The 14741-nt window shown below is 36.8% G+C and overlaps 1 protein-coding gene across 2 annotated transcripts in view; it reads right to left on the reverse strand.

The window, feature by feature from the left end:
- EDIL3 (EGF like repeats and discoidin domains 3) overlaps positions 1–14741 on the reverse strand; it is a 237905-nt gene that overhangs the window by 89956 nt on the left and 133208 nt on the right. For both annotated transcript variants that reach the window (XM_058824531.1, XM_058824530.1), the window contains one exon: positions 11369–11482. In XM_058824531.1, coding sequence (XP_058680514.1) covers positions 11369–11482 — 114 coding nt within the window. The remainder of the gene's footprint in view (positions 1–11368; positions 11483–14741) is intronic.

The raw sequence follows: 14741 nt of genomic DNA on the forward strand, positions 1-14741 counted from the left end.
GTAGTGTATTTAAAAATAAACTCTCCAAGAAAACATTCTGCATACATAATGAATACATCCATTAGAACAGAAAGTAAATGTTAAAAAGTTACTTTTTCAGAAGCATATCCTTTTAATGTTGTTTATAGGGTCTTTACTTGGTGTTCTGTAGGAAATTTAATTATCCAATGATTTAATTTTATACAGAAAAAATTTTAAAAAGTTTGTTAGGGGATTACCAAGAAGAGGGTTGCATTTCTCAGCTGAAAAACTAAGCAATAATATCCTCTTTCCTGAAATAAAAATAAATGTGTTCAATGAAGCCAGTAGATAACTGAGGTGTTTCCATTTCAAGGTTTTAGGTAACATCATGTAGTCACAAAAATCCAAATAATTTGGCATTTCTGTTTTAAGAGTAAAACATGTATAAACATTTGAATTTATTGTGGAGAAAATCTTCCCATCTAATATTACAAAAAGCTTTTCGAAGGCGTTTGAAGAGGCATAGATTGATCTTGTAGCTTTCACTATTATCTATGTAAAAACAACTATTCATAAATGTTACAAGAAAAGGCAAATGTGAATTTACCTGTCAGCAATACATAAATAGGTGTAAATACACCAATTTCCCTTGATTCCTTAAACTCTGGCATCTGAATGTGAGCCAGGAGTCCTTATTGTGGCAATAATATGTCTATTAGGAAATTTCATATAAAGCTGCACAAGGCAAAATTGCAGTGCTACTACCAGGGCCAACCTGTTTGGTTCTTTTGATTAAAAAAAAAAGAGAATAGCACTAAAGGAAGCTATTAGTTATCCATAACGATTTTTCAAAAAACTTTAAGATAAAAAAAGAGAGAAAAAAATTAGTTTTAAATTTCCAATATCCACTTCACCCCATGTCCTCAGTGCCAGTGCAAAATTCTTGTATGACCCCAGAAGCTTCCTAACATTTTTATTGTCGAAGTCTCACTTTGTAAAATTCCTTGTGACTTCAAATCCCTTTGGGGTTTGCAGGGACCCAAGCATTACAACACTGGGGGCTGTTTTGCAAATTCAGTTCCAACAGGAATTGACAGAGAAGGGAAATTTGTTTCCCAAGATGGCTTTTGTGAGAGGACCTAATCTCAGCAAAACTCAGCATCCAGGGAGGGATGTGAACACTTGGTGCTGCCTTGTCTCTTCACCATCCCTGTTTGCATCCAAAATTGTGAATAACAGTGCAGGGAAATGGGGCAGCTGGAGCTGCAGGTTTTTGTCCCTTTCAGGAGTTGCAAAGTTTGAGGGAACAGCACTGGAGTCTGCTTACAAGGGAAGGAAATTCCTTCCCTGTCTGACCAGATGGGGAATGATTTATCCACGCCCCAGCTCCCAGGGTACAGGGAATTCTTGGCCGGGAGTCCCACACTGCCTTCTGAAGGTGCTCCTATGTGCACAAAAAACCCATTTACATCAGAGACTGGAATCTGCTTTTCCCTTCTCCAGGCACAGAGGAGGATGGTGGCCTCTCAGCTTTCCCAAGGAAACACTCCTCTCCACTGCATTTCTTATATGTGGGGACATGGGCCAGGTGCAGCTTTTGCTGCTGACAAAAATCACTCTTCTGCCAATGTTCTTTCCCACTAATTCACCAAATTATTATTCACCCAATTATTTGGTGACTCACTGCGCCTGCTTCTCCTTGTACTTTGAAGTTGTAGTTGCTCGGCTACTTGGTGGCTAAAAATTAGGCTTTCCACCCACCCCACTATTTTAAAGTGTGGAAAGTCTCTGAAATTAGCACTCTCCATCACTAAATACCAACAACAAACAACCCAAAAAATAGTGTTTCAATATTTAAAACAATGTGAAATCAATTCTAGAGAAATGTAATATAATGTATATAAAGGGGGCAATCATGTTGCACATCATTATTAAATCTCATTTTACTTCCAGGAGATATATATTTGTGTCTAAGATTAAACACAGCTTTCAAAGGACCTGTGCCCCATTTCACCTGCAGAAAACTCAGTGGAAAACCCACCACACCTTCAGCAGAGATGAGGCTGAACTGATTCCATTGTGCACTTTGGGAAAGAAATTTGATTCTTGAGGATTTTCCACCTGACCTTTTTTATCACAAAAAAAAAAAATCTTCCTATGTCTAAAAACCAAACATTCACTCAAATCCACACCTGATGGAAGGGAAGAAGGCATTGTGAAAGATATTGCGGAGCGACCAGGAGGCAAGAAAAAGAGGATGAAGAGGTTTCATTAATAACAATAAAATTATTGTTCACCTTCATCTATGGAAGCTCCTATCCAGAAGAACAAGGGAATTTTTCAGAATTACTGAAGAAAAATAATCCTTTTTTTTTGCAGAGAGTGGACATGAGGATTCAAATTTGCTTTCAATGTTGTACATTTCCCAGCCTTATTTGTGTTTTGCTAACTTTGATGAAATTAATTACAGCACTGTTACTTTTTGTGTTACATCTACAATGAAAGCTCACATCACAGATGGGTAAAATTGAATTTCGTAAAAAAACCAGGAAGAGTGTAATTACACAATTAGATTTCAGCAGCAGGAGAATAAATGGGAATTGATATTATTAGAATAACAATAAATATAATATTGCAAACTACACACTGAAACTGATCTTCAGTGAAGGCGTGCAATGTTGCTGTCCAATACACAGATTTGCCAATGGAAGGAAATCATGTTTATGGGTGAGGTATGCCAGATTTTGCTGGATCAGCAAAGGATATTAATGTGTTTTAAAAGGTAAAATTTTACATTATATTTTCTGTAAAAAAAATTTCTATCTGCACCAAGCTAAGAGATGGCCAAATTACATTCAGCATTAAAACAGGAAAACAGCCACTGATATGAAGGAAAATTGAACTAAGAGTTAATTCTGTCAGCTTTTCTTGGAAGGCATCCCACCACACTTGTGCGTGTTTAAAGTTTTCACCCTCCTTCATTCCAAAAACTCACTTGCACCCTTCTGAGCCCCTCTTTACCAAAAGAAAACAAAATTTTCCTCCCTCCCTGTTGCGCCGCCACCAAACCTTTCACGCCGGCTCCTTTCACGCCGTCCCCCTGCAAACCCTGGGACCACGGGATGGAACGGGCACATGCAAGAGGCGGCAGCGGGGCCTGGAGCAGCTGCCGGCCCTCAGCACCCCCGGCCCGGGCCCGGCCGCGGGGAGGCCGCGCCGCACCGTCCGTCTGTCCCGAGCAGCGGGAGCCGCGATCCTCCCGCCATTTCTCATTTCCTTCCCCTCCTGAAAGCCGCAGGTGGGAGAGCTGCGCTGCGAGTGGAGGTTTGAGTTCATTTAGGGCTCGTGGAACTGCGTTCTGGTTTTTATGTGTTTTTCTTTTTTTTTTTTTTTCTTTTTTTCTTTTTTTTTTCTTTTTTTTTTTTTTTTTCCCCTCTTGTATTTCATATGGATTTTCACGTTTCACAGCCTGGTTCGAGCCCCGAGACTAAATGAAATTCCAAAATGTGAGCCAGCTTTCAAACCTCCAAGTTTTTGCAAGGTTTATGCCGTGCTCACTTGTAATTCCACTCTGTGCCCGGCTTGTTAACTACTCCAGAGCTCGAGACAGTTTCATTTTGAGGAGTTTGTACAGCCCTGGATATGATTTTGCTCAAATTGATGATTCCTGTGTCCACCAAAGGGCAGCAGCAAACAAGACCAGGCTAATTCTTATGGCAAGCCACCCTCCCCAGCCAATCTATTTGGAAATAAATACCCAATATCTTATATAATAAGCCTTGAAATAAGGTATTTCAAAAATGTTCCCGTGACTTGGCTGCTGGGAACTCTTTCAAACTGACTGCAGCTGTAAATTTTTTATATTTAATACACCCTTATATGTTTATATTTAATATATACCCCTTTTCACACGTTTATAATCATTAGTGGTTTTTCATTCCATACTTTTAGGAGGCTTTTTTTGGTCATAATAACCTGTGATTTGTTTTGAGCTTCCTTCTGCAGTCTACAGTCCAGCTTTTATTTCTTTTATAGTACCAATTTCTTACCTGCAAATTATTTTTCATTTCTGTGAGGACATAAAAAAAAGAATGTGCATTATTGACCAGACCAGGAACTTAAGGGGCTATAGGGGCTACTTTGAGAATAATGGAGTGCTGTAATTTTTCTTGTAAGGCTTAGAAATACTGAAATATTCATTGTCATAGACTTTGCCACACATAAAAATGCACATAAAAGTTCTTCCAACAAAGGAACAGTGGATCATGTTTATAAGGTAAGATTTTTTTTTTCTCCTCTACTCTTTTTGTGTGTCTGGGATTCTGTGAAAAGGTAAATTCACAGTGCTCCCTCAGCAGGAAAAGAGGGAGAAGGAATCCCTGACTCCACCCTCTTTTTGCTGAGGGTAATTGAGTCAAGAATGACACAAACCCTTTAGAAAAGGAGATCCACAGGTTAAAGTAAGAAAACATGGCAGGAAAGTTGCCACAAGGTGGTTCTATCTAAAGTCAATAATATAGGGTTGAATGCAGGGTTGAGTTAATATTGTGCCTTTTGACTCCTCACAAAAGCTATTATTGCACTTGGTGACTCACGGAGTAAGGAAACAATTACACCTTTAAAATATTCCTGTTGGGCCTTCAGGGCTTGCCCGGGTGTTTTACACTGAGTTTCTGCCACGCAAAGACTGAATCCTCCCCCACCCAATCAAAACAAGATATTGAGAAATTAGTTTTCAAAGGGAAACAAGGCATTGAGAAATTACTTTTCAAAGGGAGATGTCCCTGCACAGTGCCAGAGCAGCAAGATGAAAACGTACCCGAAGGCACAGGGCTGAGGACTTCGCTTCCACATCAAACACGGGGAGATCAGTCTCATTTCTCCTTGGTGCTGAACAGAATTGCGGTTCTGACCCGCTGAGCCCAGCTCTTGCCAACACCTCTGTGTCCTTTCTGGACGGAGAAAGTCCCCGGTGGAAGGGGTGGGTGGAGCTTTGCTTGAAGGTTTTAGAAATGTTGGAGTTTGATTAATATTTCTCACTAGGTCATTGAAATGCCTGGGAGAACGCGTCAATGTTAACAACGTGTTCTGTCGTTCCTACAACATTTTCTGCCTCTTTGCACTTCTGTACCAAATGAAAGCAGAAATGCCTGCCAGACAACATTCAGAGAGCGGTGCAGATTCAGCAAAAATCATCATTTTCAGCAAAAGGGCTCAAGAGGGGTTTTGTCCAGTGCAAATACAGAAATTGTATTCCATTCAACATTAGCTGAAATAGTTAAAAATGTGCATAAAGCAGAATTCTTATTACTGATGTTAGCCTCCCTTTCAAGGAGAAATTCAACTTTTGAAATACTTTTGGCTTCTGTTCTTATGGCATGTTCAAAAAAGGACAAATTACTGAGGTTGAGTTGAATTACATGGCCTAAAGTCACATTTGACATGTAAAAATTCTCCCTCCTGCACTTTCAGAGTGTATTTCTGATATGTTTCTGCTCTGAGATATTTCTGTAATCCAGGGAGCTCATACTAGTACTATTAACTTGATATTAAATGGATAAAATTCTTTTAGGCACAATTTTTTTTTCATCATTTCTTTTGTATGAGATTAACCCCATATAATCCCATAAATCCACAAGGATATAATGTGAATGATAAATTAACTACCCTGAGGATACTGAAAAATTAATTCTCTGTGATTAATAATTTTATATACCTACATCTACACCTGCACACACATATATGCATTTCTAAAGAACGTCCTTAATCTTTTCATGGAAGTCCTGAATTTGTCATCTAAATAATGACTAGCAAGAATGCACATATTTACCAAATTTTTCTGCAGTCTATCCTCTGCTGACAATAAGCTGACAACACTGGCTTTTAAATTCTATGATCTCTGAAGTGAAACAAAGCAAGAAAAATATTAAAATTTAAATAAACTCTTCTCTTGCCTTAAAAATTAATTAAAGAAAAGTTTTTACTTTCTTGATTAGATCACGGTTTGATTAACATTTTTTAGCTGGTGTTAAGCTTTGATTTCATGCCCAGGCTCTTTCCCCTGCCATTCCTTTGTACCAGCCCAATACCTGTGTGGCTGTGAAGTTCACTGGATCAAAGAACTGATCTGCTTTATTAATTACCTTCTTTTATTCCCCCTTGCCACTCCTTCATTGGTATATTTGTCCAGCTTTGTATTTCAATGACTTCTGACTTTATGTTTAACACATGCATATATTTAGGATTTGAGATCATGAAATAGGCACACATTCAAAACAATCAAGAATAAGCTTAAACTCAAACTTCATAATTCATTAATCTCAGAATTAGTCAAACTGATATTTTGAGCTGTAGGGAAGAGTATGCCCTCCTAAATGTCATCGTCAGAGAGTTTCATGATAATCAGTAATTTAGGGAACTTGTGTTGATTCCTGGCAGGGGAAGGGTTTCACAGTGGCTCACTGCAAGCTCAAAATGAAGGTGAACAAAGAGTCTCAGGCCTTGAAACCAAGGTTCCCCAGCAGGTAATCTGGAAATAACTCACATATGCAATGGGGTCTCCCTTACCATTCAGTTCTTAGCAGCTTAATTTTAACAGGTCAATTCCATGACCTGACTTCACCACAAAGCCCCTAACCACATTCATTGATTTCAGAAAGTGGTGAAATTCCGATTTCTATCCATATTTTGAAAACAGAGATTTCCTGGAAGGCAAAATGTTTCCCAGCAATTTCCCCAGAAATCACAGCTTTTTCATGTTTCATAAATGGTTTCATTTTGCCTGTGCACTTTTTAAGCCCTTATGCCTGTTTTGAGTAGGGTTTTTCTGAACCTAAGCATGGAGGATTTATCAACCCTGGACCCTGCTGGGCCAGGGCTGGTCAGAGCTTCATCTGTAAGACAGAAATACCCAAAATTCACCCAAGACTATGAGCATCAAGCTGAGGAGTTCAAAGGACAAGCATCTGAAGCCAAAAATGCCCAACACTCTGCCTTGAGGACACAGAAGTTTAATACAGGGGGCATGAGAAAGGAATAAGGGTCTGTTAGAAAAGATACTGTAAAATAAGTTATTTATCCCATACTATAAATCATGTGAGCTGCAGGGTCATGCCCCAGGTATAATTTTGAGGGAAGGAAAATTCTAAAATCATAATGCATTAGTGTGCTTTGGATGAAGCCATCTAGTCTGGGAGTGTAAAGCTGCATGTAAGCAGGAGTCTTGAACATCTCTTTATGCCTAGATCTGTCATATCTTCAGATAATTTTTTGTGGTAAAAAGACAGGCATTTTCATGTGAATGGAAATACAACGCCACTTTGATTTCCACAGAGAGGAAGGCAGGAGGCAACCAAGAGCAAGAGAAACACAACAGTGTACTAAACTATAAAAGCAGAGGAAATCAGTGCAAACAAGGTGGAGGTACACCACTTAGCAGGATTTCTGACATGCCAGACAAATAAATAAATTGCTGCACTTGCTTTGAATGCAGTTCTCCTACATATGGGCATGTTGAATCCACAGAAAAGGAGGTGAAGGGGCCACAGTATATGTAAAGAAATATTTATAGTGACTATTTTGATCTAGATATTTAAAGAAAGAAACATAGGAAGAATTGCCATATGCTTTAATGGCAGAAACTCCTGGCATTTAGCAAAACAGAGCTCCAAGATGCACAGTGGTGGAATTGTAAGTTGTCCACTGCCAAGATTAAAAACTTTAAATGGAAGGGAAAGTGATCAAAAAAGTCACCTGTGCAAATGCGTACATATTTCTGCAATTCTCCACCCACGCTGATCATGGGAGATTTTAGCAATACAGATTTGCACTGAGTAATGTAAACACCCTGACCGTGATGAAAGTGCCTGCAAGAGAATGCTGTGATCCACAAAATTAAAAAAAAAACAAACCAAAAAAAACCCCAAAAAACCCTCCAACCACAGGAGCAACTGTCTTGGAAACAGTGTTTTATTTATGGATACTCCAAGACTAAGGAAAGTTGTAATGAACACGATCATAATTGATTTAATTCAACACAGTAGCAAGAAATTGCTTCAGAGAGTGGGAGAGCAGAAAGAGATGCAGCTGCATCAAGGAAATTCTGGGGCCTTAGAAATCTGGGAAGTAATATGGAATTAAAATAGGTTAAATTTTACATTCAGAAGATGGGAAAAGGTGCTTTCTTCCCATTCTGTGTTTGCTAAACATCTGCAGGCAGATTCTGTAAATACCAGATGTTTGTTGAAGTGTCTCTTAGCAGGCTGATAAGCTCATTCCAGAATGGCTGAATTTGTTTTCAGGCTGTCAGTGCTCTCACACTCCACTTTACCCTGATTTTGCCTCGTCCTCATTTCTGCTTTAAATGAGAAGCAGCTGGTTTAAATACCATTTATGCCTGAATTGCCAAAAAGAGCCATAGCTAATAGGAGAGAAAAAGAAAGACAGAGAGAGGGAGAGAAAAGAAAAAGAAAAGGAAAAGGAAAAGGAAAAGAAAAGAAAAGAAAAGAAAAGAAAAGAAAAGAAAAGAAAAGAAAAGAAAAGAAAAGAAAAGAAAAGAAAAGAAAAGAAAAGAAAAGAAAAGAAAAGAAAAGAAAAGAAAAGAAAAGAAACTGAATATAAACAAGTCTGAATCTCATCCATGCCAGAAACAGACTCAGAGGATGGTCAAGGTGGTCCAAATATGGTTGAAATCTCATTTTAGTGTAATTTTTCTACTCAGTTTCAACCCTTTCCTTCTCAGGCCAGCTGAGACTAGCTGCACTAGTTATTCCAGAGGCTTTTGGGACTGCTCAGAAGGATTTGAGATGGGTGTCACACAAGGATCCCAGGATCTGGGTGCAACACAACAGTTGTCTCACAACTGCAAAGTGCCACACATGAGATAAAACGGAAGGGAGTTATTTGGGGGATTGGCTAAGAGGAATTAATTGTGGTGAAATCAAATGGTGGAATTAAATAAGAGGGAAAACCTAAGTGGAGGTGTAGGAAAAAGAGTCTGGCACAAAGTACAGGAGGCTGATGAGTAACATGACAAATCCTCGTTGCACAGCAGTGATATTTGGGCTATAAGAAACCAGATAAATTATTATAAATGCATCCTTTAAAACAGCTTGTATGATGCAATTTTGCAGGTTTTTTTAAATTCTACATCAAGGATATTTTACATATTCTGTGATGTGACTCAGGAATCTTTGAGCGTTGTGAGGTAATTCTGAGACAGCAGTCAGTAATTTACGTAATTAGCATAACAGTATTTAATTATATGATTACTGTAAATATGTGCAAAACTTTGATGGTGTAATTAGAATGTGTAATAACTACTTGTAATTACGTAATTAAGTGTGGTGACATAACCAAACTTCTAATGGGGGAAAAAAAAAGTATTTTCAAGCCCAGCTATAGAAAATGGTATAGTGCAAGTTATAGAGATGGTAAACTATTTATATTTATATTTACATTACTCTATATATTTATATTTACATCAGTATGAATTCTTCAAAATAAGACCCAGAAACACAGAGTGTGGATAACATATTTTGCAATAGAGCAGCAGAGTTCTTTCACTATTTCAATAAACTGGAAAGCTTCAATTTTTTTGTACATATATATACTTTCTCTTATATGCTCTCAAAACCACAAATGTGTGTTTGTGCTTATAGATACAGACACATAAAACTGAATTCAGTTTAATATAGGAGATATGCAACTTCACACACAAAGTTATTTTTGCATATTGCTACATATACATCTATCTAAAAAAAAGGAATATAAAATAACAGATGATGGTTCAGGAAATGCAATGATCACTTAAGTAATAGCTCTGACTACCCCATGCCCAGCAAAACAGGAGATTGAGCTGATGTGATCTATTATCTGAGCAGTGCTCATGATGCAGCCAAAATAGAGAAGGGATAAACTCTGAAGAGATGGGTGAGATTCCTGGTAGAATTCCAAATGGCAATTCAATTGCACCTAATAAGGAAATGCATGAATTGCTTCACCAGCAAATTCTGAAAAACACTTTAATAGCTTTGGTTGTTTTTTTTTTTTTTTTAATAAATCCTTTCAGGCAGCCACAGAGACCTGTGACTTTCTCAAAACAAATCTTCATCTTTTATTCCTCTCTAGAACTACATACACATTATGTTGCGTGCCTCAAATATTTTTCTGCTGTGTATAAATCTGGGAATTCAGTGAAGCCACTTCAAATAAACATTTGTTGTTATTGGTCCATCCTGTTTCCCATTGTCATTCTCCCCCATAAATCCACAATGTAAATGCAGGAAAAAGAATAATATTTTTCAGCTCTGTTATGTTTTCAGCTTTTGTTATGATATTTGATATTTTTCAGCTTTTGTTATGTTTTCATTTATTTATGATTCAACTTGTAACACCTTTTTTCTTTTTTTTTGCTACATGAAGTAGGATTTTCCTTGCACTAGAAGCTCCTTTTCTTCAATGTGGATTAGCCCAGTATTTCAGGTATTCTGAATGTAAAACCCAAACCCAACTAAAGCCAACTGTCAAATACTTTCCTATTTCTTTTTATGGCAAGATACATTGGAACTATATTAGCTTTACCCACAACGCCATAATTTTAACATATTTTGTTTGACTAAAACACCCAGGCTCTCATTTAACACCCAACAACCTCTAATACCTAAATATTAAGGTACATTGCAATTTGTGCCAAAGCAGTTTATTCTATTTTTGTCATTTTTGGTCTTCAGGATTACCTAGTCTATCATACATGAAGAACTTTAGGAATCAGACCTTTATTGTGCATCCATAGTCAATGCTATTGAAAAAATCATGTGAAGTTTTTCCTAGGACAAATCCATTAATGACTGTTAATTCTATTCATGACTTCCCCACAAAGCAGTTGTTTAGATATCAGGGGCTAGAGACATGTCAGAGCAAATAACAGATATTTTTGCCCCTTTCCTACATTTGTTGATTTCTGCCAAAACATTGCTGAGGACAGGATTTTTGATGAGATGAAACCTCAGCCTGAATAGTATTTTTTGGTTTTTATTCTAAATTACATTATTTTACTTCTTCTTTAACAATAGATACTTATTATACATTTTGAAAATGTTTCCATCATTTCAGATGCTTTACTTGAATGTGTGACAGATTTGCTCTCTGAAATTCCCTCAGTTTTGAAGGGAATAAGTTGGCTATTTTGAGGTTTCTTTATATATATATATATATATATATATATATATATATATATATATATAATACTTCTGTAAAGAAGTATTTTCACAGTAAATTAAAGTGTTTTGGTTTTATTTTCCCCGTAAAAATAGAATCTTATATATTATATTATATTATATTATATTATATTATATTATATTATATTATATTATAAAAAAATAATGGTTTTAAACCATGCTGTACTTACTCTGTTGGCAGTTCCTTCCCATAAATTCACCTGGACATTCACAGGAATAGTTGGCCACAAGATCTGTGCAGATTCCACCATTCCTGCAGGGTTCAGCTTCACATTCGTTCACATCTGCAGGAATCACACAAAAGGATGCCATGATTAGGAGAGAAGTGGTAAAAGCAATATGCACATGTTTAAAAAGAATTTTTAAAAAAGAAGAAAAAACGAGATAGAAGTTTTATTATGTCCTGTAGTACAATATAATTCAAAGTCTTGCTCAATGATTTCCACTGTTACTTCCAGATGATATCAGGGCCAAAAGTTTGGCCTGAAAAAAAATGAAAGAAAACCAAATTGTAGTAGTTCGAATGGAGCAATCAGTAGAGATTCTTGCAACTTCAAGGAAAGTAGTTACTTCTTTATCAACAGATGCCAGTTAAGGATGCGTCTCAGTTCATCTCAAATTCATTAAACATCTAATTGACAAGGCTGTTTAACCATCTAAAAAAATTCCCTTTCTGTGAATGAGTTAGTGGGCAAATTGAAGGTAATAACTCAATCTAGAAGCCAGCAAATTGCATTAAATTCAAAAGACAGAAAAGGGGGGTAATCTCACTTGAGTTCCTCTTTTTCAGTGCACTTTGTCAAACTCTGCAAGAATAAAACTCCCCTGTGTTTTTCAGTGTAGCAACCTTAAGTGTAATATCAGATTCCTTTTCTCAAGTGTGACATAGAATTTTTCAGTCAACATTAAATAGGCATGGGTATTATATTGATGCATCATAATTAAAGTTCTCAGTCTCCACATTTGTATTTATTCTGCATGGACTGGAAATGTTGTATAGTTTTTACACACCATTTTAAAAGGACTGCACCTTTGAAGTTAAATATTTTAAAGAGGATACAGGATGTGGTAGATATGGTAGAAAACATGGTAGATAATAGGGGAAATCACTGGGAATTGAAGTCATGCTCCTTGCTGTTGTGTTGAATCTGTTTCTGCCCCCTAAATGCCTTTGTTTGTTTGGTTGGAGTTTTTTTGGATTTTTTTTTTTGTTTTTTTGGTTTTTTTTTGCTTTTGCTGGCATCCACTAACTCAAGAAAATGCTACGAAAATGTCTAAATCTTATGCAACACAGCTTTGCTCAGGAGAAGCAGAATTCAGTTCTGTCAACAAAGTTTCTTGAGATTTGGTAGTTTGAGTATGTGACTTCTGTACTTTCAACTTGATTTTTTTTTTTCTCATTTTCCAGGAATCTGTATTAAAAAAATCAGTGTTTTATACAGTGAATAGGATAATCTTCCCATTGCTGTGAAGAGAAATGCAGATACAGGTTTTCTGTGAAATAGGAAGGTTTTCAGATTTTTATGCTAAAATTAATGGTGGCAATGGATCCCTGGGCCTCTTTTTAACCCCTCATGTTTTTCTATTTCTCGCTTTTAAAGATATTACCTACTGGCAATAATAAAACTTTAGAGTCAGCTGAATTTTTTCTATTAAAGTTGAGCAAGAGGTGTAACAGCTTAGAGTTCAAGAAATAATACCTGCCAAGGGAAATGACCAAAGAACAGACCTGCTCAGTTCTAAATTAAATTCTTTATATGTATTTATAAAATTTAACAAGGTTCTTCAGCTCCCTATTTGCCTTTTTAAGCAAAGCCCATTAACCTTACATTTTTATCAGGTTATTCATCATTTTAATACAGGCTAACACATTTGTGGGGTAAAAAAAACCAAGGTCACTGTGAACTAAAAAACATTAAGTGAACATATGAACTATCTCCCACTATGCAGGTGGTAATTTATCCTCCTAAAAGCTTTTCTGTGTAAAGACAGTATCTTCTCAAGATTTTTTTTTTCCTATTATTCCATTCTTCTTGAAATAGGAGGATAAAATGCACAGCTTTCCAGAATATTCCATATTGTCTGTGTGGTGATGGAGAAATATAAACGGAGCTTGGAGCACCACATCCTTTTAAAACAACCCTCATATTCCATCCTCATGGAGCAATAAGCAAGGATCAGAGCAGGAAGATGGAAGTCGGTAATTATTATCTTTGTTACTTGGTTTCCACAATGATTTTTTCCAGTAATTTCAGAAACTTGAGTCCCATCAGTTCAAACAAATATGTCATATTTGATGAAAGAATGATGTAAGGCTGGTCATCGCATCATGCCTGACATGCTCAGTTGAAAAGAAAATCAACTAAACCCTGTTCAAGAATAGAAAAACATTCTTTACCTTGTGTTGAATAATAACTTCTACAGAATTACATATTTTCCCGTTATTATTTAATTTGACTGAACATGCAGAAGAAGAATATTTAAGTAAGGGTGGTTTCTATGAATTGTGGTGAGTTTATGTTCAAATTCCCAGATGTGCCAATTCTGATAACACACTTTACACCAGCTGGTGTGTTCCTTCCTTCTGGAAAACATAAACTTTGTTATGTTACCATGACAAGAAGTAAATTTCACTAGAAATTTTAAAATACCAGAGTTTCTTGAGAAGTTGCTCCTACAGACAATAAAGATTCATGCAGAAAACTCTCTGTTATCAGATTCTAATTCTTCACCAACCACATAATCTACCTACATAAGAAGGATAAAGGTTTTCTTTTTATGCAAATTAATAATGCACAGTAAAAATCACTGCAGGATGCTCATAATTTTTCAGGTAAGGTTAGGTCTTAGCCTCAAGGCAGATCCTTTTGCTTTGCACTAAATAAAATGCAGAGACCTGGGTGCTGCCAGAGAAATCGGAGTTCCTCACAGAGGGAGGTGGTGGAACTGATAAACACTGAGTGAAAAGGACTCATCAAAAGACAGAGGGATGGTCTGGATCTCTAGATAGTGTTCAGTTAGATAAAAAACAACAAACAAACAAGCAACAGTAAAGGAAATGAAAGAAAACCAAGAGGAACTGCAATACCCAACAAACTAAAGAAAGCAAAGGAGAACAAAAACACCCCCAACCCAAACAAAATGAGACAAAAAACCCAAACAAAACCACTCCAAAACCCCCAGCCTCAAAAAACCCAAATGCCCAACCTCTCATGATTTCTTTACTGAAGAGGGATTCTGAAATTCAGGATGATGCAGGAACAGGAAAACTGAAGTTTTCCGCAAACACTTTGTTCCTTGAAAGAAACAGCTTGAAGGGCTGAGAGAGTTGATTAGGAAATAAAGCCTATGCTAAGGTTTATTTTTATGCTGCAGATGATTAAATTAAAATTTCCTATCTCCTAATATCAATCCATAATCACAAAGTTATTAAGCAGACTTCTGTTTGAAGCACAGTTGTGTTGCACCCCAGAACAAAACTAGGAAAGTAGTAGAGAGCTTGGCTATGTCACATAGTGACTTGGAAAACCATCAAGGGGCAGA

The sequence above is a fragment of the Ammospiza caudacuta genome, chromosome Z (assembly GCF_027887145.1).
Source record: "Ammospiza caudacuta isolate bAmmCau1 chromosome Z, bAmmCau1.pri, whole genome shotgun sequence".
NCBI lineage: Eukaryota > Metazoa > Chordata > Aves > Passeriformes > Passerellidae > Ammospiza > Ammospiza caudacuta.